This window comes from Drosophila virilis, chromosome 2 (genome assembly GCF_030788295.1).
Source record: "Drosophila virilis strain 15010-1051.87 chromosome 2, Dvir_AGI_RSII-ME, whole genome shotgun sequence".
NCBI classification, from domain to species: domain Eukaryota; kingdom Metazoa; phylum Arthropoda; class Insecta; order Diptera; family Drosophilidae; genus Drosophila; species Drosophila virilis.
In genome coordinates this window covers 29031929-29052707 of record NC_091544.1, presented here as the reverse complement: position 1 = coordinate 29052707, position 20779 = coordinate 29031929, and the positions used below count along the sequence as shown (strand labels likewise).

Genomic DNA, 20779 nt, shown 5'->3' with positions numbered 1-20779 from the left:
GGCCAATTCGATATAACTCATATGGCCAGTTCACAATAGTTGAATTGCTTATCGATTGGAGCAGCCGATTGCAGTGTGGCAACGCTGAAGCGTTTGGGTATCGAGTAGTTGTGTCGTCTGACAGCTTGATGGTTGAAGAAGAAGCAGCAGCAAACCATAATACGCGATGTGAGAAATGAAAAATATGCTAAAATAAAAGCAAATTGCAATTGTGTTACCATAGTATTTAAGTGTTTGCCAGTTGCCTAATAAATTGTTACAATAACAGAGAGCGGCAACACGACAAGGACGACAACTCGTGGAGCGTAAACCGAAGGCAGCGCAAAAATGGCGGATCCACTGAGTCTCTTGCGGCAATACAACATAAACAAAAAGGAAATAATCGAGCGTGATAATCAAATTATATTTGGTGAATTCTCCTGGCCTAAAAGTGTCAAGACCAACTATCTCAAATATGGGTAACTAGCTGGCCAAGCCACGTCTTAAAAGTGCCTCTTCGTTTTTTTTGACAACGTAATTTGTTTTTGCAGCTCTGGTAAAAAGGGCGCTCCACGTGAATATTATACGCTGGAGTGCCTGCTGTACTTGCTCAAGAATGTTATGCTCCAGCATTCGGTGTATGTGCGTCAGTGCGCGGCGGAGGACATACCCGCCGTAAATCGACCCGATCGTAAGGAGCTGCTCGCCTACCTCAATGGGGAGACGCCCACATGTGCCAGCATCGACAAGAGCGCGCCGCTGGAGATACCCACACAAGTGAAGCGTACAGCGGATGGGGATGCGGCCACAAGCGGCGAGACGGCCGCCAAGAAGTCACGCTTCGAGGAGACGCAAGTGCAGAAGGTACGCGAACAGCTTGCGGCGCGCTGGGATGTCAATCAAAAGGAAACTGCCGTCAATATGGACAACATTAAGTCGCTGTCGGAGACGATGTCCGTGGAGAAGATTGCAGCCATCAAGGCGAAACGTTTGGCCAACAAACGTACCACAATTAAGCGCACGGATAATGAAGAGGCCATGGGCACAGATCTACGAGCCATACTCGACTACGATGTGGACTCCACAAAGGATATCATTAGCCGCGAACGACAATGGCGCACACGCACCTCAGTGCTTCAGAGCACGGGCAAACTTTTTGCCAAGAACATTTTCGCCATGCTGCAGGGTATTAAGGCACGCGAGGAGGGACGCAATCGTCCCCAGGTGCCAAATCCCATTAAGATGCCCGAGCCGGCGCGCATTACGAAGCCACAGCCACAGCTCTCTCAATACAATCGTTACGATCAGGAGCGTTTCAATCGCCAAAAGGAGGAGACCGAAGGCTTCAAAATCGACACGTTGGGTACATATCACGGCATGTCGCTTAAGTCCGTGACGGAGGGCTCTCTGGCGCAGCGCAAGGCGCAGGCAAACATGCCACATGGCGCAGCGGCTGCGACGCCCACAGCTGTCTCCCGTGCAGCGCCCAAGGAGCTGCTGCCCACGGCACAGGCGCGACAGCTGCCCGCTAATGGGCCTCAAAAGAGGCCATCGCGCACGCCTATAATTATAATACCGTCTGCCAACACGAGCCTTATAACTATGCTGAATGTTAAGGATATACTGCAGGATTTACGCTTCATGTCCACGTCGGACAAGAAGCTACAGGGCTGTCAGCGCGAAAGCGAGGTGCTGCTGCAGGTGAGCTGCCACTTAACACAATTCTTAATTAATAATTTTAATCCCGACTTTCCTTCTAGCGCAAACGCAATAATCAGACCGTCTCGTATCGCGTTGTTGACAATCCCATCAAGCTCAGCCAACAGGATTGGCAGCGCGTTGTCGCTGTATTCGTCATGGGACCACAATGGCAATTCAAAGGCTGGCCCTGGGATGGGAATCCTGTTGAAATTTTCTCAAAAAGTATGTTCACAAAAAGGGCTATAGATATAACTACCTTGTAATCTGGTCGAAGGAGACAGCTCCTGTAGACATGAAACGTGGGTTAAGCCCGTTTTCAGTACAAGACAGAAAATATTTTCGCATTCGGATAGTTTCCATAGAAACAATCAATACCTGTCTTTATGAAACGCAGAAATCAGTAGCTAGGCATATATATATAGTTTTTTATATGTTATTTTCTATATACTTAATTTGTTGCTCTTCTCTTTCAGTTTGCGCCTTTCATTTATGCTTCAGCGAGCTGAAATTGGATGCGAATGTGGAGCGTTGGTCTGTGACGCTGTTGCGTCTATCCCAAAACAAAAGGCATTTGGATCGCGCCGTGCTCAGCAAATTTTGGGAGACGCTAGACAAGTATATACTCATTAACATTCAAGAAATTTTTGTTAGTTACTTAATGCTCTCCTCTCTTGCAGATACATGCTTAAGTACAAGCCAGATTTACGGTTTTAGATACTGGGACGTTAACGTTGAGCGCGCATTACACTAAACAACGAAACAAAGAAATAAAGAAAAATTGGAAAAACATGCCAATGCTTATGACCCAGAAAGTTAACACTTTTACTACCCACTTTGTTGTAGGCAGCGGGCGGTTCTAATTATGCTAAAAGTTTGTTCAACTTGTACAATGTAATCTATGAAACTGAGCTAAGAAACAATATATAATTTGTATAATTAGTTTTAATAAAAATATATAAGACGAATCATTATTTTTTTTTAAGAAATATAAATATTAATTATGTACAGCGACGTTTCATGGCCCTAATGTTAATTATCTGTTAACTGTGTTAACATGCAAGCTATTGACAGAACGGTAATAACAGTAGGAATTACTGTACTAATAATTATAACAGGGCAACTTAGAACTCTAAGCTCTAAGAACTGGGTGGCATCCTTATGGCCATTAGTAGCCATACTAACAGAAGACATATTTGTAGTTGTTAACACGGGCGTCTATACGGATGGAAATAAACAGAACATTGAGTAAAAATAATACAAATAACGTCGAAGAGTGTCTCAAGAAATCGGGTGCGAAGACGGAAGACGGGCCTTATAATAACTGTTCAACAAAATATGACATTCTTGATGCTGACTTTACAGCCTTGCATACCCGTTAAGGGTAACAGAATAACATACTTAAGCTGTTAAATGTAATATAAAAGAACGATTTGTACCTGCCCAATAGATAAACACCTCAGATACTTACTAATACGTGATGGTGTCGTAACAGCTTTTTAACAGTACAATCATAGCTGAATGTAACAAATGTCAATCACAATGCGAACAAGCGTTATATTAGATCATCTTTACAGCTGTTAAGCATTTGTTCTTCCTAAAAACATTTAATCTGTTAAATATTACAGAAGTTCTTTTTCGCTGTTAAAATTAACAGCAAGCCATACTTTGGCTTCGCGCAATTTATAACATTCATAAGCTTTATTAATCGAAAGCTATTCTTATTTTCAAAGCTTGAGCATAGGACTTAAAACATATAATTAACATTTTAAAGAAAATTGTAAGTAACAGCGCGCCATACAAGCTTAAAATTTAAACATGCGACAAAATTCAAATTCCAGCAAAAAATTGAATTATTCAGAATTTAAAACAATAACAATTTGAATAATGTATCACATATCGAAGAGAATTTATTATATATTTATAGAAAAAAACATTAACTCGTATAAAACCAGCTCAAAAGGAAAACTGAAGCGATTAATATAGTATTACCACAAGGATAAAGCTAGCGTAAGGTGTAAGACTAAACCGCGCCCATTTGTAGAATGGGTGTAAAGAGTTTATAGGCCTTTTTGATGTACTCGATAGCGGAATACATTTCGCCAAAATAGGTGTTGACTCTCGCTTTGCACTCTTCCTGGTCCACAGCGCCTGATCCGTCGCTTTTGCTGCTCAGCACAGCCGCATAGCGTTGGCTTAGACCCTGGAGATGTCCATTGAATTGCTTGCACAGATGCACAATGCCGTCCACCTCGTTGGCGGTGCTGTGGTGCGACTTTACCAGCATCAGCTCAGCGATTTTGTGCAGCTTGCACATTTCCAGGGCGCAGGCTTCACTGAGCGCGTTGATGCTCTTCGCATAGGCCTGTTCCAGATCTGCCGAGGTGGCCTCCTCGGAGCTTAGCCAGCTGAGAGACTGCGTCCAATGACTGCAATGTGAGAGTGTGTTAATAAAATTTACATGTGATGATGGATGGAAAATTGAGATTCGGGTGGTTCTGACTAATAAGGCAGCCTTAATTCCGATTGATCCTGCTCACCTGGCCACATCATCAAATTTAATGCCCAGCTCCGCATCAGTAATGGTGGCCAGCAAACGCTCGTTGAGCTCTGAGCCTGTGTAGTCGCCCTCGCTGTTGGATTCCACATCCTCCAGCTCCAGCAGCTCCTGAACCTGCCCAATGGTTTCCTGCATGCGCAAATATCGTATGATTATTACTATTATTATTATTATTAATAAAAATAAGTTGTGTTTATTTGCCTGCAGTTCAGTTAGAGCATGTCCGCTGACCGCGTCCAGCAGCGTTTCCAGCTTGAGGCGCGACTCCTTGGACAGTATTTCCAGCGCTTCGTAGTGCACCAGGCCGCAGTAGTTCTCGAAGAGCACATCGAAGCGAAGTTGCGCCTTTCGTTTCTCGAGCTGCAGCTGCTGCAGCGATTCCTCCATTTGATCCGCATCCTTTTTGGCTTCGAGCAGCACAGCGCTCAGGTTGGGCTTGTTCGCATCGAGTCCCAGTAATTTGCGTTTGTTCATTAATTTGGGATCGTTTTCCTGCAGTATGTTCATGGTCTTCTTGCCAATCCCCTCTAGCGTATCCAGACCCGTGTTGAGCACCTTGGAGCCCAGCGTTGTCACAATGCCCAGATTAAATGCTGGGGCGCCGCCAGCTTCGGGCTTTTCTATAGCTGCAGCAGCTTCTGTTGTCGTCTGTTGCTCTGTGCGTGTGGGCCTGGCCGGCCCCTCGGCTGCATTGATTCGCGCCAGTTCCTCGGGATCGGGCACGCCTATTATCTGATTTAGTCCTTGATTCACCTGGGTTGTTATGTTGCCCAGACCCTCCGTGGCGGTGCTCAGCACAGAGCTCAACTTGCCGCCCCATAAGCCCCAGCCAGAGGAGGAGGCTGATGCAGGCGGTGCTGCTGGTGACTCTGCTGAAGCTTTGCCCATGGCGTTTGATTGCTCTTCTGCAGCTTTGTTGTTTTGCGGCTGCAGCTCCTTTTCTACGTGCACAAATTTGTCATCATCGTCGCCATCATCGCCATCGCCCCAATCGTCCCAGTTGTCGTCCTCATCGCTCTGATTCCAATCATTTAAGTTCTCATCCTCTTTGTTTGGTTTATTTGCCATTATTCCGTGCGTTTACCACGTAGTTTCATGAATCTCTGACAATTATCGATAGCTGGCAATCTATCGATAATTTAATACCACTGTTGCATGTGTGCCTAAAAAACGAACCTGTTAGTTAGCAGAGGTATTTTCAGTGTAACTTTGGCGCGAACTTTTTGTAATTTTAGATGTGCTTATTATGTTTTCTAAAGCTAAGAAAAACTAACTCCAACTTAAAAAATATAATGGCACTGACTCGTTCAAGCCCACTGACTGAGGGCTTTCGACAATATCGGGAATTATGTATGTCTTACGATAGAGTTAAAATACTTGTTTTAATTCTAAATGTGAGCTAAACTAACTTGTGTTGAATAAATTATTAAATACATGTGTAAACTACATGTGTGGCGTACATATGTACATATGTAATTCGTACGAATTAATCGATATGCGTGGATCTCTAGTTTGCAGATTTGACTTCCACTGTTAGTTAACAGTGAAGTTATCGCTTTTACATTGGCGCGAATAACTCATGTGATAATAATTGTGTTTAATTAAAAATGTGTTTAAAATTGTGTTAACCAACTACCGCTTATCATAGACTATCATTATAATTGTTATTAAGAACATAAAAACAACAAAAGACGAAATACAGTTACAGTTAAATTAAGCACATGGTTTCACTGCTAAAAAGTGGAAAGGGGAATAAAGAACGGTAAGTGTAAAAAGAAAACTGACCAAGCCCGCTGTGCGCACAGACATAAAGCCTCAAATTGTGTAGTCAGCCTACAGCAACAACAACAATAACAACAGGCAACTGTTGCTCTTATTAGAAATACATAAATTATTGGAGCACCTCGTGTCACCCGTGTGCGTTGGAATGCCCCTGTGGAGCTGCCACATCCATGCCTTGGCATTCACGCACACGCACGCAAACTATTTTCTACTCAATGCATACAAATTGAATTGATATTAGTTTGTAAAATATTTAGGCATTAAAATAGCAAACAGCTGCGTGTGTGTGTGTGCGTGTGTTGATGTTTGCATTGGTATTGTGCTGTCCCAGTTACCTTTGGTGTCTTTTTCTGTAAAACTGTTATCTTGCAAATCTTTCGTTTTGCCTGTGTGCTAGTGCGAAAGAGATGGCCGATGTATTTCTATTTATTTGTACTGCCAAAGAATGCAAACAGTTTTTTTTTGCAGTTTTGTTTTGTTCTGTGGTTTTTCATTAGATTTACAGAGTTGCTTTGGCAATATTATATACACAGTTGGGCAAATTTAAGAGAAATTGTAAGACAAAAACATGGACATACGTATGTACTGTGAACGCTTGCAGAAAAGTTAGATTACACAAAACATTTATATACATATATATCTCGGTTATCATTTTGCTTAGAAGGTATGTATGTTAGGAATAATAACATAGATATAATAAACATTACCTAATTCTAACACAGTTGCCAAGTATAATTCTGGTGAATTAAAATGAATGAAACTTTTTAAACAACATTTTAAATTGTTGGTTGTTAGCTTAGAGTTGAGTGATCGTTAACTTTTTCTGTTGGAAAATTTGTCGGGAAAAGTTTTCGCATGAAAAATATGATTTACATCAAATCAAAAAAGTAAGGCAAGGCAGCTTGCCGGTATTCATGTCTGTTAACAGAAACTGTTAAGCACTGCAGATGCACACGTGTTACAACGTGTTAACAGAATCCGAAGTTCTCTTCGATCTGTAAGTTCTCTTAAACTTAACTACTGTTGCTCTTGATTTTGCACTTGCTTTTGATCTAAATGTTAATTGTATGCGAGTTGATTAAGTTTTCAAATTTTGAGTAAATATACGCTCTTAATTTTTTATAAGCACTTCAAAGCGAATGCCCTTCGATTGCTTTTAAGCCCACACAAAAACAACGCTCGTTCAAGTTTTAACTGTGCCTGCACAGTGTGCCACATATCTAATTGTGCTCATAAATTAGAAACGAACACAAACAAAATTCGGTTGTCAGCTGAAAGTTTGCTCGGTGCTAACCAGCATATAAATTTGACAGGAACGCAAAATTAACAAACCAAGACAATTTACCTGGCACACACAAACGCACACACAACTTGCCATAAGCGAAGAATTTTCATAAACTTGCTGCATACTTTTTGGCAACACACACACACATACACAAACAGACACATGTATGGGAGGAGGGAGCGAGACAACCACACGCTATATTTCGTCACGGAGGCTGCCATAAAATGCGCACAACCAAAATTTATCTTCGAGACTAGAAAATAAAAGCAACAAAACGCAACTAGTCGCACATTTGTTGTTGCCTGCTTTTAACATTCGTCGCTCTTCTCCCCCCTTTTGCGTTTCCTTTTGCCGTGTGATTAATTTTTTAATTAAAAATTGTAAGCATAGCATCGAGTGGCAGCCTCAACGTTGCAAAAACCTTTGCATTTTAGCGTCTACCTCAACCGAGAAAAAAGTCACTTGTATTTTTATTAAGTATACACCCTGTATAATATTCTCCTGCGTGAGTATGTGCAGGCATATGGTTACTTTGGCATTCAATGCCAGCGATTTTGGCAACGTCAATTTCAGGCGCTTGACGCAATTTCCTTATATGCAAATTTACCTTCAAGTGACAATTGCTGGAGCGACACAGAGTGAGAGAGAAAGAGAGAGAGAGAGAGAGAGAGAGAGAGAGAGAGCAAGAGGTACACCTAGAAAACGCGAGCGAGATAGAATGAATGCGAAAATAATTGCATTGTATACTTTCCAAATATTGAATCCAAATATTAAATATTATCAGCATTCAGGCAACATTATCACCACCAAAACCAAAGTTAATTTCTTGCTAAGTTTAGTTGCCTGACATTTTAACACTCACACACACGCATATCATGTCATAAATTAGAACAAATCTATTGCAGATATTTATTAAATGTATCAAGTACAGCGGCAGCTCATTTAGCTCACTCGGCTTTTTAATTGATAATCGAATTAACGGTCTGTTATGGGCTGTTATCGATTACCTTTCTTTTGATCATCTTATGTATTTGTCCTGTTATAGCCTCTGTCCACTGAACACATTTCTCACACATTTCAGAAAATGTCACATTTTTGACAGATGTGTGTAATCTTTCGAAAAAGGCACATTTTTCAGAAATGTGTAAATTCGCCCTGAACTTTTCGTGTTCTTTGCGATGATTAATCGAGATTTCTGTCGATTTTGTGAAAAATGGTAAAGTATCATAACCATAACAGCTGATAAATCAACGAAGGCAAGCGGCAACATTGAATAAGAAATTCAAAAATAGAATAATTCCACAGTTTTTAGAATTTAAACATGGCGAAATTTCAAAAAGGGTACCCAAAATGGAGCCCTTACTTCGAGAGCGCAATTTTTGAGTTTTGAAAGAAAAAATTTAACGGCGCCTATGTAAATTAAAGAAACTCGATCGGCTGTTTTTTAAAGAAGCGCTACTTTTTGTCACTCACACGATACCGACAAACGGTGGAACACCAATATGTGAAATTTGAAAATGTGACATTTCTTAAACCAGTGGACAGAGGCTATTACTTGTAACGATTGTGCTCATGAACATTGTGATTTATAAATCGTTATCGATAACCGTTTTACTATCGATAAAGGTTTTATAATTGTCTTTCGTGCCTAAGACTTCTCTTAATTTAATCGATATTTAATTAAATTATCGATAATTTCTTGGGCAACATTCGTCACGTTAAAGTAAGCAGTGAACATTGTAAGGGCATTGGAATCATAAGGGCGCATATTATTGTACCCAGTGTTTCTTGAATTGATTCTCCCGATTATGCACAATCAAAATTGTTTTAACTGTGCACACAAATAGACGATAAGACCGCAGCCGACATTTAGGGGGTCAAGGGCGACTAAAAGTAGCATACACAACACACAAAATCCTTCACACACACACACACACATTCGCATACCCACGCTCACTTTTAGACAAAGATCCTAGCGAGGGTCTAAATATGCGCGTGTGTTTTTTACATGCAAAGGACATCTTTGTCATTTTTACCCACAAGCAACTAATAAAGGAGCTCATCATTGTTGTTGCATATTGCCTGCCTGTTTGTTGTACATTGTTATTGATACCTCAGACTTCCTTTAAGCACACAGACACGCCCGCACATACACACTGTGACAGACAAGGGAACCCTTTTTGGGGCAATTCCCGAAAGTCTTCAGACTGGCTTTTACTTCCTTTTTGCGTAGAGCCCTGCTTGCTTTTGAGCTGATGGCAATAAAGCATACTTCCAGCTGTTTATTAACATGTTTCTTTGTGAATATATGCACACACATATATCTTATATAAATAAACACACACACACACACACATACAAACACACACCCGCAAGCCTAACTGACGTTGATAGGCAAGTGACGGCATTTCTGTGTGTCTGTGTTTACAAGTTTCGTCTTACAAGTGAAAAATTCCTTTAGGCCAAAGTGTGCATTAAGAAGATTGTTTTACTATTGTTGTGATACACACACACGCACATCACAGGCATCCCACACACACACACACACACAGCAGTGAAAAATACCTTAACTACATGACATCACATTGGCAGACAAGAAGACAGCTTCGTCGCCTGCAGCTCTGTTTGTTTCCTTCTCTTATGCCACTATCTCACTCTGTCTTTACTTCCATTCTCTATCTTTCTCCCACACACTTTTACTCTCTCTGCCTCTCTTTCTATCTCGCACGCTGTCATTCCACTCAACAAAAGGATTCAAATTTCATTAAATCTCATACAAAAGTATCAAAATGCCATTGTTGTCATGACGCCCACATACACTCGCACACATACTCACACGCTCGCACACAGACCTTGCACTTGCCCCCAACTTCTCCCCACTCTCCCCATTACCCAGTGGGGCACTCTTAGCGCGGCTGGGTCCTTGTCGACACTAAAGCAGCAGCATCTGCAGGCTTTATACATATTGGTAACTGCTTTTACTTTGGGCCTTTTATTCGATTTACGTTTCAACTTGCTCAAATTTGTTTAGTGTGTGTGCGTGTGTGTGTTGTGTGTATGAGTTTTCATGAGCTTAGCACCAAGGCATTGATCGCTATCATCTATAATGGAAAACTTAATAGACTAGACAACACTGTGTCCCAACAAGCAGCCAATATCAAATTTTCTACAAATGTTTCGTAATAATCGAGCTTCTTTAGATAACTTGCTTTTTTAGCCTCTTTAAGCATAAGCTGGCGCATAAAGTTGGCTCTAATCGTTCACAAATAAATTGCATATACGTAGGCTATTCTATAATTCAATATTTTAATCCTATGACAGTGAAATCGATCCACAAAACAAGGTAAAATTAGACCTGTCTTGGCAAGAGGCTCATTGAGCTTAAGCACTGTGTTAGCGGTAACTACAGCTGTTCACGACTTTCTGTTAATACAATAATGTTAATACACTGTTACTGAGGGGTACTCTGAAGTAGTCGCTTTAATTAAACTTGCTTTTCATAAGCGCGTGTGACGCAGAAATCTTTTTTTGTTTTTACCAATTTCCAATCCAGTTTCAGTTGTTTTTACCATTTTTTTTTGATCATAAGTCAACTTCCAGCAGCTAATAGTATGTATTTGACAGCTGTTAACCATAAAGAGACGACTCTGTTATGCACATGAGTCTTAAAGTCGCGTTTCTCGTTCAGCAGCAAAAGGGAGCTAAGTTGATTGTCGGGTCTATTAATAATATTTTTTATGCATTTACTTGGTTTAGCTGAAGTTTATTTTTGCCATGTCAGTATCAAGCTTCGATTTTACTCACTGTAAATTCATCAATAACACAAGCTCAATTAACATTAACATTTAACAGTGTTTACTATCAACAGTAGCAGCACGTGATAAATAAACATGAGTAGCATTGCTTTATCATGTACTTTGCCAGTCACACGCACTGTTTGTTTCCTTGTTCATTTTATTAATTTTTTTGTGTCATTTTCACAGCCGCAGTTCCTCCAATTAGCTTTTGTTGCTGTTATTTGTTCTTTTAGCTGTCAGCAACTTGTGTGTAGCCATTACTTTCTCTACTAATTTACACATTTGGCAATTTACATGTCTACTTTAAGGCTGCCAGCATGCCCATACGCAAACACACACACAAGCACAAACACGCAAAAATCTAGGTAAGCACCCGCAATTTTTTCAATCAACTGTGTGTCGCGAGTGTCACAGACAGCCTCAAAAATGTGTGTACAGTGGCTGCCTAATCTGCCACCCACAGCTGCGAACTGCCGAGCCGGCACGGGCCACCCGAAACCATGCCAAGCACCACCCTCTACATGTCTCTATCTTTTCAACTTTTGGCAAACAAACTTTTCAAATTGCTTTCGCATTAAAAATCACTAAAATACGTTTTGCGCATCGCTGCTTACAAAATGGCGTTGTTATGTGTGCGGGCGTCCTTGTATGTGTGCGCGCGTGTGTGTGTGTGTGTCTGTGTGTGTGTTAGTGTATTTTGCCTGTTTGCTTACGTTAAGTGTCATTAAGCTTTTGTCAACTCATCAGCGTCGTTTGCTGTTGCGAAAAGTTAAGCATATCAAAAACATAAATTAAACATCTAAGATGGCAATAAATACTGTCTAATGCTCGCCATGAGAATACCCTGTAGCTAGTACTGACTTAATTAAAAAGTTCGAAGTTCCTTCATAAAAGATTAATGATCGAGTTTACAATATCCTTTTTGAAATTAAACATTTTTTATCACGATTCAAGTATCTTATTAAAAAAAAAATGATATAATTTAAAACATAGAACATAAACTTTCAAGGCAATAACTGGGAGACTTTTCGAATTAACTTGGAATTTAAAAAGATTTTTTGTTTTATTTCTTAGCCAACCAAAATTTTTTTGGATTGGAGTGCAAGTCATTTTTGTTAATTTCAATTATTCGTAGATTCATCATTTTGATTATCCTGTTAAAATTAAATATTGAGTCAAAGAGTTCAGCAGCAGGTTTCTTCGTATATTATTCTTGCATTGCTTTGCTTCTACTTGTCGCATTTATATATCTATATGTATATACCCTTTGCTTTGGCCTTGCATCACACGAATTATGTTAAAAACTTTTATTAAGCAGCTGATTGGATAAAAGTTCACTCTTCTCTTATCCGAGTAAAGCCACAAATGAGCATCGAACACATCAAACAAAGTTGACCACAGTAAAATTGCTGTAAACAATATGAAAACTGAGCAAAACAATTCTAAAAGCTGACTGTAAGCTCGAGAAAAACCACAAATCATTGACTCAACCCATTCTGTGTTTCGGTCAAGAGGGGCCACATACAAATTATTACTACACATACGCCATGTGGGACTTGTGTGGGTCAAGCAAAAAGTTGTTGCTTGTTTGCATTTTATTAAAAGTTGAAATTCGACATGTGGCATAATTGCTTCATGGGTAGTTGTTTAAATAAAAGAATTGTAAAGTTTTTTGCTCAAAATGAAAAAAAATGTGTGAATATTAAAATACGTGCTATATTATTTAATTTAGGAGCATTTAAATGTAGAATTCAGTTTAAGGCGTTTGTTACATGCATTGAAAACATTTTTACTCCATTTACATTCTGAATTCATTCTTTACAAATTTATCTGTCTTAGTCCGCAATTTAAATGAATGCCTTTCTTTGCGATTCTCATGCTAAACAATTAACTGGATTAAATACGTGCTATATTATTTAATTAAGGATCATTTAAAAGTAGAATTCAATTTAAGGCGTTTGTTACATGCATTGAAAACATTTTTACTCCATTTACATTCTGAATTCATTCTTTGCAAATTTCTCTGTTACATTCAAAATCGTTGAAAATAATAAGACCTAGCCCGCAATTTCAATGAATGCCTTTCTTTGCGATTCTCATGCTAAACAATTAACTGGTTTACGTTTATAATTATTAATTATGAATGTTAAAATACGTTCTATATTATTTAATTAAGGATCATTTAAAAGTAGAATTCAGTTTAAGGCGTTTGTTACATGCATTGAAAACATTTTTACTCCATTTACATTCGGAATTAATTCTTTACAAATTTCTCTGTTACATACAAAATCGTTGAAAATAATAAGTCTTAGCCCGCAATTTCAATGAATGCCTTTCTTTGCGATTCTCATGCTAAACAATTAACTGGATTACGTTTATAATTATTATTTATGAATATTAAAATACGTTCTATTTTATTTAATTAAGGATCATTTAAAAGTAGAATTCAATTTAAGGCGTTTGTTAAATGCATGGAAAACAGTTTTACTCCATTTACATTCTGAATTCATTCTTTACAAATTTATCTGTCTTAGCCCGCAATTTCAATGAATGCCTTTCTTTGCGATTCTCATGCTAAACATTTAACTGGATTACGTTTATAATTATTAACTATGAATATTAAAATACGTTCTATATTATTTAATTAAGGATCATTTAAAAGTAGAATTCAATTTAAGCCGTTTGTTACATGCATGGAAAACATTTTTACTCCATTTACATTCTGAATACATTCTTTACAAATTTATCTGTCTTAGTCCGCAATTTAAATGAATGCCTTTCTTTGCGATTCTCATGCTAAACAATTAACTGGATTATATTTAATTAAAAAACCCCCAGCTCTTAATTTAGCCACTTACTGATCATAATTGGCCACAAATTGTGACCAGAAACCATCGAGTATGGCAACCCGTTCGGCACGTATGATATCATATGGTACATCGGCTATATCAATAACCGAGGGTAGCAAAAATGCAATTTTAATTAGCCGAACGTGCGACAAACGCACGTAGAACGCATAACCGCAAGATGGTGCTGCAATTAGGCAACTGGCGATGGGCTGGACTGGACAAGCTCGAACAATTTCCACTGCTGGCAAGCCAGACAGTCAGTCACTCTGCCAGTCAGTCAGTCCGACAGTCAATGCAATGTGCTGCTGGTACGTGCTGCTGCGGCCAAACAAAATTATGTGGCCAACATTTGGTGGTGGCACATTTCGCGGGCAGCTGCTGCTGGAAAGAGAGATCGGGGCCGTTGGGACAACAACAACTGCTGCCAGCTTCGGGTTTATCCGCTGCCAGTCGTTTGTTTTGCAATGCCCAAATGACTTTATCGATTTGCCCAGTACGTTTGTACAATTTGGCGAATTGCATACATTACGAGGCGGCAGAAGCAGATCCACAACTCTCGCGCTGGACAAACCGACCACGCTAACGAGCCTCATTAGTGGCATGCGTGGCAATGTGGCACTGGGAAATGGAAAATGGTGAAAAGTACAGAAATGACATTGGGTGGTCATCGTGCTGTTGACATGTGAGCACAGCGAACGTGATTTCTTATTCGGATACGCCAAATGATGATTACGAAGCGTTCACACGCCGAAGGGTTATTGTGCATCAGTTTTTCGCAGGCTTTTCCAGGCTGTCGTAAGATGAAGGAACTCGTTTGGGCCGTAGATATCTGATATCTTTTACTTGTGTGAATATTCACATTGTTAACGTGTAATTAATAGATGATTTAAAACCACGATTTCTCATACGCATATTTTTCGGCAGACAGGAGGCACCTTTTGGCCTCGTTGACTGAGTTTGAATATTTAGTTTGGAGAACTAGGGTCTTTATACACCTTACTCTTACTCAAGTTTGTTGCAAATTTAGATGATAACTGTTATAAAAGATAAACACTGAAATTCAGCATATGATCTTCCAACAGATCTCTCAGATAGATAATTGAGATGGGTGAGCTTTGGTGTGTGGAGAGAGGAGAGTGTGGTACTTGTACCATCTTTGTATGCATTCTTCGTACCATTATCTAATTATTAGTCCTTTATAAGCAATTATATGCGTTCTGTGTCTCTTGTGCTGCACATTTGCATTAAATTAATCAAATAGCCAAGTAGGCCCAAAAGGCTCTGCCACCAAAAGCTGACCCAAGCAAGGCGCCTAATTAATTGATTGAGGACGTTGTTCGCCTTGTTGTTCTTGTGGCTGCGGCTTTGGCAACGTCATCGTCATCGCCATTGTTGTATTCAATGGTCTCAGTTGCAAACTGTCATAATATTGACTCATTGGTCATGTAATTAATGGTGTCAAGACTCGCACGACATATTAATGCAATTCAATTGATACACAGCATCCGTTTCATTTGCCATTTGCTGCACTCTCCGCTCAGACAGTTGTGTGTACTCGAATATTGATTTCAATTATAATGGAAACCAAACCAACCCAAAATCTCCAACCCCTTTCTCCAACTGCTACCTAGCCACGAGGCATTCACTAATTGCTGTCACTTTGGTCCGGCTTGTGCTGCGCATATTTAATAGCTCTGGTCGCGTAAAAGAAAAGCAAAAAGCGCAGTTGTACCAATCATTCCCATATCCAGATATGGTTGTTTTATTTTTCTTTTTGCTTAAGAGTGTGCTGCCTCGTTAAGCTGTGGCAAGTTCAAGCACGAAGGTAAATTAGGAATCTTAAAAACAAATTTTCTATAGTTCAATTCACAGTATTTTACTATGCCTCCTCCTTTTGGGTTTAACATACAATTCCCTTATGAATGAATGAAAACTTAGTTATTGCCTTAACCCGAATATATATTTAATATTCAATAAGTCGAATGAAGCATCTTCGATCCCATTAAGTATATATTTATTCTTCCTCAGCATCAATACAATACATTAATTTGCACACATACATTAATTTTGTATGTACATCTCGTTAAAATGTATGTACATCTCGGCCCAATAAAAGGTAAAAAGGCTATAAAGTGTATTTATGTTTATGCATGCAAAAATGAACATGAAAACGTTTGCGTTTTCATATTTAATTCACTAATTGCTTACTTGAGCGATGCAATGTTAAATAAAAGGGTAAAATATATTTATATAAGTGCCATTGAATGCACTTGCAGAACAAGTTTAATTCGATAGATTTTTTCGTGGTAGAGAGTTTAATGGTATCATATAGCTATTTGCATACCCTTGCAGAGGGTATTATAATTTTGTCTTGAAATGAATGGAGACATCTCCGACCCCATAAAGTATATGTATTCCTGATCAGCATCAACAGCCGAGTCGATATAGCCAAGTCCGTCTGCACGTCTGTCTGTTTCTATGCGAACTAGTCTCTCAAAGTTTTGAAGCTATCGTAATGAAACTTTGCAGAAGTCCCTCTTTCTGTGGCACGCAGGACATATGTCCACATAAAACCAGCTGGATCGGACGACTATATCATATAGCTGCCATAGAAACGATCGGTCGTAAACTAGGTTTTTGATTAAAAACCTTTTTTGTCAGATATCAAGATATCTTGCTCAAACTGGGCATCAACTATTTTCCCTCTGCTTCTTAGATACGGGCAAAGCACTATAAGCAGTATGAAAAGGTTGGGTCTGTATGGGTATTAGATCTTCGGCGTGCCGTAGTTAGTCTTTTTTTCTTGTTTATCTAACAATTAGTTTTAGTACAAGTTCCTTATATCAAATAATATCTGTAGGTGACATGGTCTAAGCCGCATGACCTTTTACAAACTTAAGATTTGAACTCGGATCAATTGTATGAACTAGAGTCCCTCGTGAGCTTTTATTATATGTCATTTCGTATAAAGATTTATTTGTCTCTCTAAAAAGACTTAGAAAAACAGCTAGATTTTGTTGAATTGGTAGTATCAAACAATAAATTTAGTTATAGGTACTCATCGCTATCCTCATCGCTGTCGTCGGTGCTCTCCTGCATGTTGCCAACCATAGTTTCGGGGCATTTCGGCTTACTAACTGGCATATGCAGGTCATTGTTGGAGGAAATAATATGTTTTTGCGATTGAAACAAGCATTTGTTACGCTTTGGTGTATTTTGACCCGAAGACTTGGCCTTGGGCTTGCCATTATCCCTGTTGCTGCAATGTGGCTTCTCCTTGTCAATGTCATTCTGCATTTCATAGATCCTTAAGGGCTTTCGTTTCACAATGTTTCGTGAATTCAGCTGATTGTGCACTTTCGACTGACTGGGACCCTCGTAAGGACCCTCCTCGCCAAAGCCATCTGGATATATCTTCTCGGGTGGTTCTTGCTCGCGATAGTAATACCTATTGGGTATTTCGGCAAAAGCATCGCTATCATAGGATGTATCACCATCATCCGAGCCAGACTCTTCTTCGGATGCTTGAGAACTTGATTCATAGTCGGTTTTTCTTGAGCCTGCCGTTGTATTTATCTTGCGTTTCGCATATTTAGGACTTTGTGCTCGCTTCACAGACTCGACCATACTTTGCCGCACATTCACCTTGGCAAGTGGAGTTCTTATAGCCTTTTTAAGTGGACTGGTCGTGTGGAGTTTTATTTGTTTACTTGAATTATTCTCGGGTTGATTTTGTGTAAGGAATTTCTTTATTATGCTTGTATTGCCCTCAGGTGGAATATCCTTTACCACAGTTCTGGCTACCGGTAATTTCTTTGTCGGGCTTGCCTGTGGCTTAGTTTCGATACGTTCCACCTTGTCCTTGGGCAATTTATTATCATTCGTCTTGTTGGTCTGCTTCATCAGCATTTGCAGGAGGATGGGCAGATCCTTGTTGTCAAAGTCGTCACCGAATTCGCGCTGCAGCTTTTCACGCGGCTTCTCTTGGCCATTGTCGCCCGTTTCCAGTGCGAATGTCTCCAGGGTATGCTTGTAGCCATACCAGGCGAAATAGTCCACCACCAGGTAGTTGAGCAGCTGCAGCAAGCCCCGTTGCTGCATATCGCCACCACAGAGCGGTTCGTCCCTTCCCAGATCCATTTCTCCACGCATCATTTTAAGGACCTTCACATGCAGTCCGCTGCGCATCTCGTCCAAGATTCCATTTCGTTCGAAATGCAATCTTATGCTATCCTCAATAATCTGTGAATATGAGCTGTTTTCCATTATTGAAATAAAATACACCAATGAAAATTTGTATGGCGACCACGAATTTGATTTATTTGTATTTTACGAGCTAACAGTCTGAACTCAAATTGCTATTTGACCGTATGGAAACCAGTTTGGGCCCATTATGTTATGAATCTTGAAAAAAGGTTTACTCAGTTAGTTAGATTCTCAATTTTTTTGTTCTTTTCGTCTACAAAGTTTAACGGCTAAAGGCTGTAGCTCGTTAATCATGCAGATAACCTTGAGCTGGAGGCTGCATACATTAGCCATTAGCTAAACTTTTGCACATCGCTGCCAAGTTTTCGGATATGTCTGAAGAGTCTTGGTGTCAAAGTGCATTAAACGACGGGCTGAAGTAGTTTAGTGACCGCTTTAAGGGTTAGCCCGATGCTGTGAGAAGTGCATGGAGAGGCCGTTTTTATACGCAGCGTTTATTGGAAAAAGGCTTCTCCGATATTATGTTGCATAAATATACAAATGAAATTGTTATCGATAACTCATACCGTTCTCATGTAACTGTTAAGCTTCATGATTTATAAGAACACAACTATTTGCTTAAAATAGTTAGTAGGAATCTAACTTTAACAACAGGCAGCAAGTGTATCTATAGATTAACAATAATGCCCACTTCGATTTAGATCTGCCAGGATATTCAAAATAAGGTTTTTTTAATATGGCAACATTAGATTAATATATATTTTGTTTTACTTCATAAAATGCAAACAATATTTTCCAAACATGTTTCAAAAAGTTTTCTCCCAACTTCTCCAACTTTCGGAAAGAGAGTAATTTCCGAGTATCAATGCCTAGTTGTACAGACAATGGTAAAAGGTGCTTAATCAAAAATTATTAATGAGATTTTAGGGGGCCCTGAAACATTGACTTTGGACCTCGGGCTCAATCATTCTTTGCCGTACATTAAATTTGTTTTTTCGCTTATTGATAACATTTAAGGAAGCACTTGTTTCAGTTCCATTCAAGTTTTTCACATTCACATTTGTAATATTCTTTGACGGCTTCTTAACTGAAATGGATTTCATAACAGGGTCATAATTGTAATTATAATTTTGCAATTTGTCCACATTTATGGGGCTGTCCTTACTATGAATTTTCTTTATCAATTGATGAATTCCAAGTGAGTTTTTCATTTTCTTTGGGATTTCCTTAGATTGCCGTAAGTTGTTTGCTTCCCCTTGGATTTCCTTAGCCGGCGTAACATTTATCATGGTGAATTGACTCAAAATTTGCTTGGCTGGAATATCTTCAACCACTTGCCTGGAATCTTGTAAGATCTCCACTGTGCCCGAAGAATCCTTGGGTAGAGTATCTTTGTCCCCTGGCTTATTCAGGTTCTTCACTTTGCTTGGGCTTTCCATATCTGAACTATTGCTCTTTACGACGCTGGCGTTATTTTGTATTTCCTTGTTGCTAGTGTTTTCCTCAGCTGGAGCAGGGCATATGGCATCTTTTTCCACCTGTTTGCGTGGCTGTTCTGCTTGACCCGAGACATCTTTTACAGCACGTCGGCGTCCATGTGATTTTTTTAATTTCTTTGGGATAGAAGATGCCTTCTTTGAAATATGCTCCCATTTACTCTCGTTGAGCATCCTGTTATCTTCTTTATTTGTTTCCTTCAGCAGCATTTGTAACAAGATGGGTAGATTCAAGTGGTCGAATTTGCCGTTTAGTTCCCGCTGAAGTTTTTCGCGTGGTTTTGGCCGCGATTTTTCGCCCGTTTCCAGCGCAAATGTTTCGAGAGTATTCCGAAAGCCATGCCAATTAAAATAGTCGACAATCAGATAATTGAGTAGCTGCAGCATTCCACGCTGTTCCAAATTGCTGGCACATGGCGGTTCATCCTTCTCCATTCTTGTCAGCTCGTGCAGCATCTTCATTGCCTGCACATGCAGGCCGCTTCTCATTCTATTCAGATCTTCATTTTGCTCAAAATGTAACCTTATGCTATCCTTAATGAGTTCCGAATATGAGATTTCTTCCATTAGGCTAGAAATTTGTAAAATGACTTGGAATTTAATTGTATTTAAGACAGTACGATCTGAAAGTGAATGCGTTTCAGTTTGTGTGGAATAACCTTGTGAATGTTTTGTGATATTTGGTAAAAGGCTTGCTCGATTACAAAATTAGAGCGAGGTGGCTGGTTCAAACTCCGCAGCAATTGTCAATTTTTGTATTTGTTAATTCAATTTAAAAAATGAATGACAGTCAAGGTAAATGCGTGAGCATATTATATACATGTACCCATATTCTAAATCGGTTCGGACTTGTAGTAGTGAATGCCTTATCTAAAATTTAAATATTTGTAAATTTATAATAATCAAGAGCCATACTTTTCGCAAAGCTTCTCTAGCAAATCTATTGTGGAAACGCAGCGCCCGCTTTTCAGTGCTGGAAAATGCACATTTAGGAGTAACTTAATGAGATGCTGCGCCTAATTAAACTTTGTACACACAACGGTTAAAGGCGCCCAACGATGGTGACTGGCACCAAAGAAGTTGCCGATAATGGCCGACAGAGTGCGCTGTGCGAGCTGGATTTTGCC

General features: G+C 39.5%; 4 protein-coding genes across 5 annotated transcripts; 1 reads left to right on the top strand and 3 right to left on the bottom strand.

Annotated features, from left to right (window-relative positions):
* The first annotated feature begins 27 nt into the window (after positions 1 to 27).
* Positions 28 to 2645, top strand: hyx (cell division cycle 73 hyrax). Of its 2 annotated transcripts, none has more exons than XM_002056264.4 (6): positions 28 to 168; positions 269 to 458; positions 531 to 1680; positions 1740 to 1902; positions 2154 to 2295; positions 2358 to 2645. In XM_002056264.4, the coding sequence occupies exons 2-6, from the start codon at positions 328 to 330 to the stop codon at positions 2392 to 2394; spliced, it is 1623 nt and encodes a 540-aa protein (XP_002056300.1). In that variant the 5' UTR covers positions 28 to 168; positions 269 to 327; the 3' UTR covers positions 2395 to 2645. The 2 variants fall into 2 exon arrangements, with proteins under 2 accessions (XP_002056300.1, XP_070062819.1); XM_070206718.1 differs by having other exon boundaries at positions 100 to 168; positions 242 to 458.
* A 911-nt stretch (positions 2646 to 3556) lies between these two features.
* LOC6632486 (protein FAM114A2) lies at positions 3557 to 5352 on the bottom strand. Its single transcript, XM_002056263.4, has 3 exons — positions 4439 to 5352; positions 4218 to 4366; positions 3557 to 4106 (listed from the first exon to the last, which is right to left on the bottom strand). The coding sequence occupies exons 1-3, from the start codon at positions 5303 to 5305 to the stop codon at positions 3701 to 3703; spliced, it is 1422 nt and encodes a 473-aa protein (XP_002056299.1). The 5' UTR covers positions 5306 to 5352; the 3' UTR covers positions 3557 to 3700.
* An 11646-nt stretch (positions 5353 to 16998) lies between these two features.
* On the bottom strand, positions 16999 to 18216 carry LOC6632485 (uncharacterized). Its single transcript, XM_002056262.2, has one exon. It carries the CDS (start codon positions 18214 to 18216, stop codon positions 16999 to 17001), a length of 1218 nt encoding a protein of 405 aa, XP_002056298.2.
* A 655-nt stretch (positions 18217 to 18871) lies between these two features.
* LOC26530512 (uncharacterized) lies at positions 18872 to 20315 on the bottom strand. The gene is made up of 2 exons (XM_015170762.3): positions 19322 to 20315; positions 18872 to 19243 (listed from the first exon to the last, which is right to left on the bottom strand). The coding sequence occupies exons 1-2, from the start codon at positions 20217 to 20219 to the stop codon at positions 19080 to 19082; spliced, it is 1062 nt and encodes a 353-aa protein (XP_015026248.1). The 5' UTR covers positions 20220 to 20315; the 3' UTR covers positions 18872 to 19079.
* Positions 20316 to 20779: the final 464 nt, after the last annotated feature.

What these genes read in the sequence shown, in the direction of transcription:
- LOC26530512 (XM_015170762.3), bottom strand. Translation starts at nt 20,219, where the DNA reads ATGGAAGAAATCTCATATTCGGAACTCATTAAGGATAGCATAAGGTTA. An exon ending in ATTGATAAAGAAAATTCATA is followed by an intron (nt 19,244 to 19,321) that starts GTAAGGACAGCC and finishes AATCCATTTCAG; the next exon opens with TTAAGAAGCCGTCAAAGAAT.
- hyx (XM_002056264.4), top strand. Translation starts at nt 328, where the DNA reads ATGGCGGATCCACTGAGTCTCTTGCGGCAATACAACATAAACAAAAAG. An exon ending in TGTTGAAATTTTCTCAAAAA is followed by an intron (nt 1,903 to 2,153) that starts GTATGTTCACAA and finishes CTTCTCTTTCAG; the next exon opens with TTTGCGCCTTTCATTTATGC. An exon ending in TTTTGGGAGACGCTAGACAA is followed by an intron (nt 2,296 to 2,357) that starts GTATATACTCAT and finishes CCTCTCTTGCAG; the next exon opens with ATACATGCTTAAGTACAAGC.
- LOC6632486 (XM_002056263.4), bottom strand. Translation starts at nt 5,305, where the DNA reads ATGGCAAATAAACCAAACAAAGAGGATGAGAACTTAAATGATTGGAAT. An exon ending in ATGCTCTAACTGAACTGCAG is followed by an intron (nt 4,367 to 4,438) that starts GCAAATAAACAC and finishes TTGCGCATGCAG; the next exon opens with GAAACCATTGGGCAGGTTCA. An exon ending in AAATTTGATGATGTGGCCAG is followed by an intron (nt 4,107 to 4,217) that starts GTGAGCAGGATC and finishes CTCACATTGCAG; the next exon opens with TCATTGGACGCAGTCTCTCA.
- LOC6632485 (XM_002056262.2), bottom strand. Translation starts at nt 18,216, where the DNA reads ATGGAAAACAGCTCATATTCACAGATTATTGAGGATAGCATAAGATTG.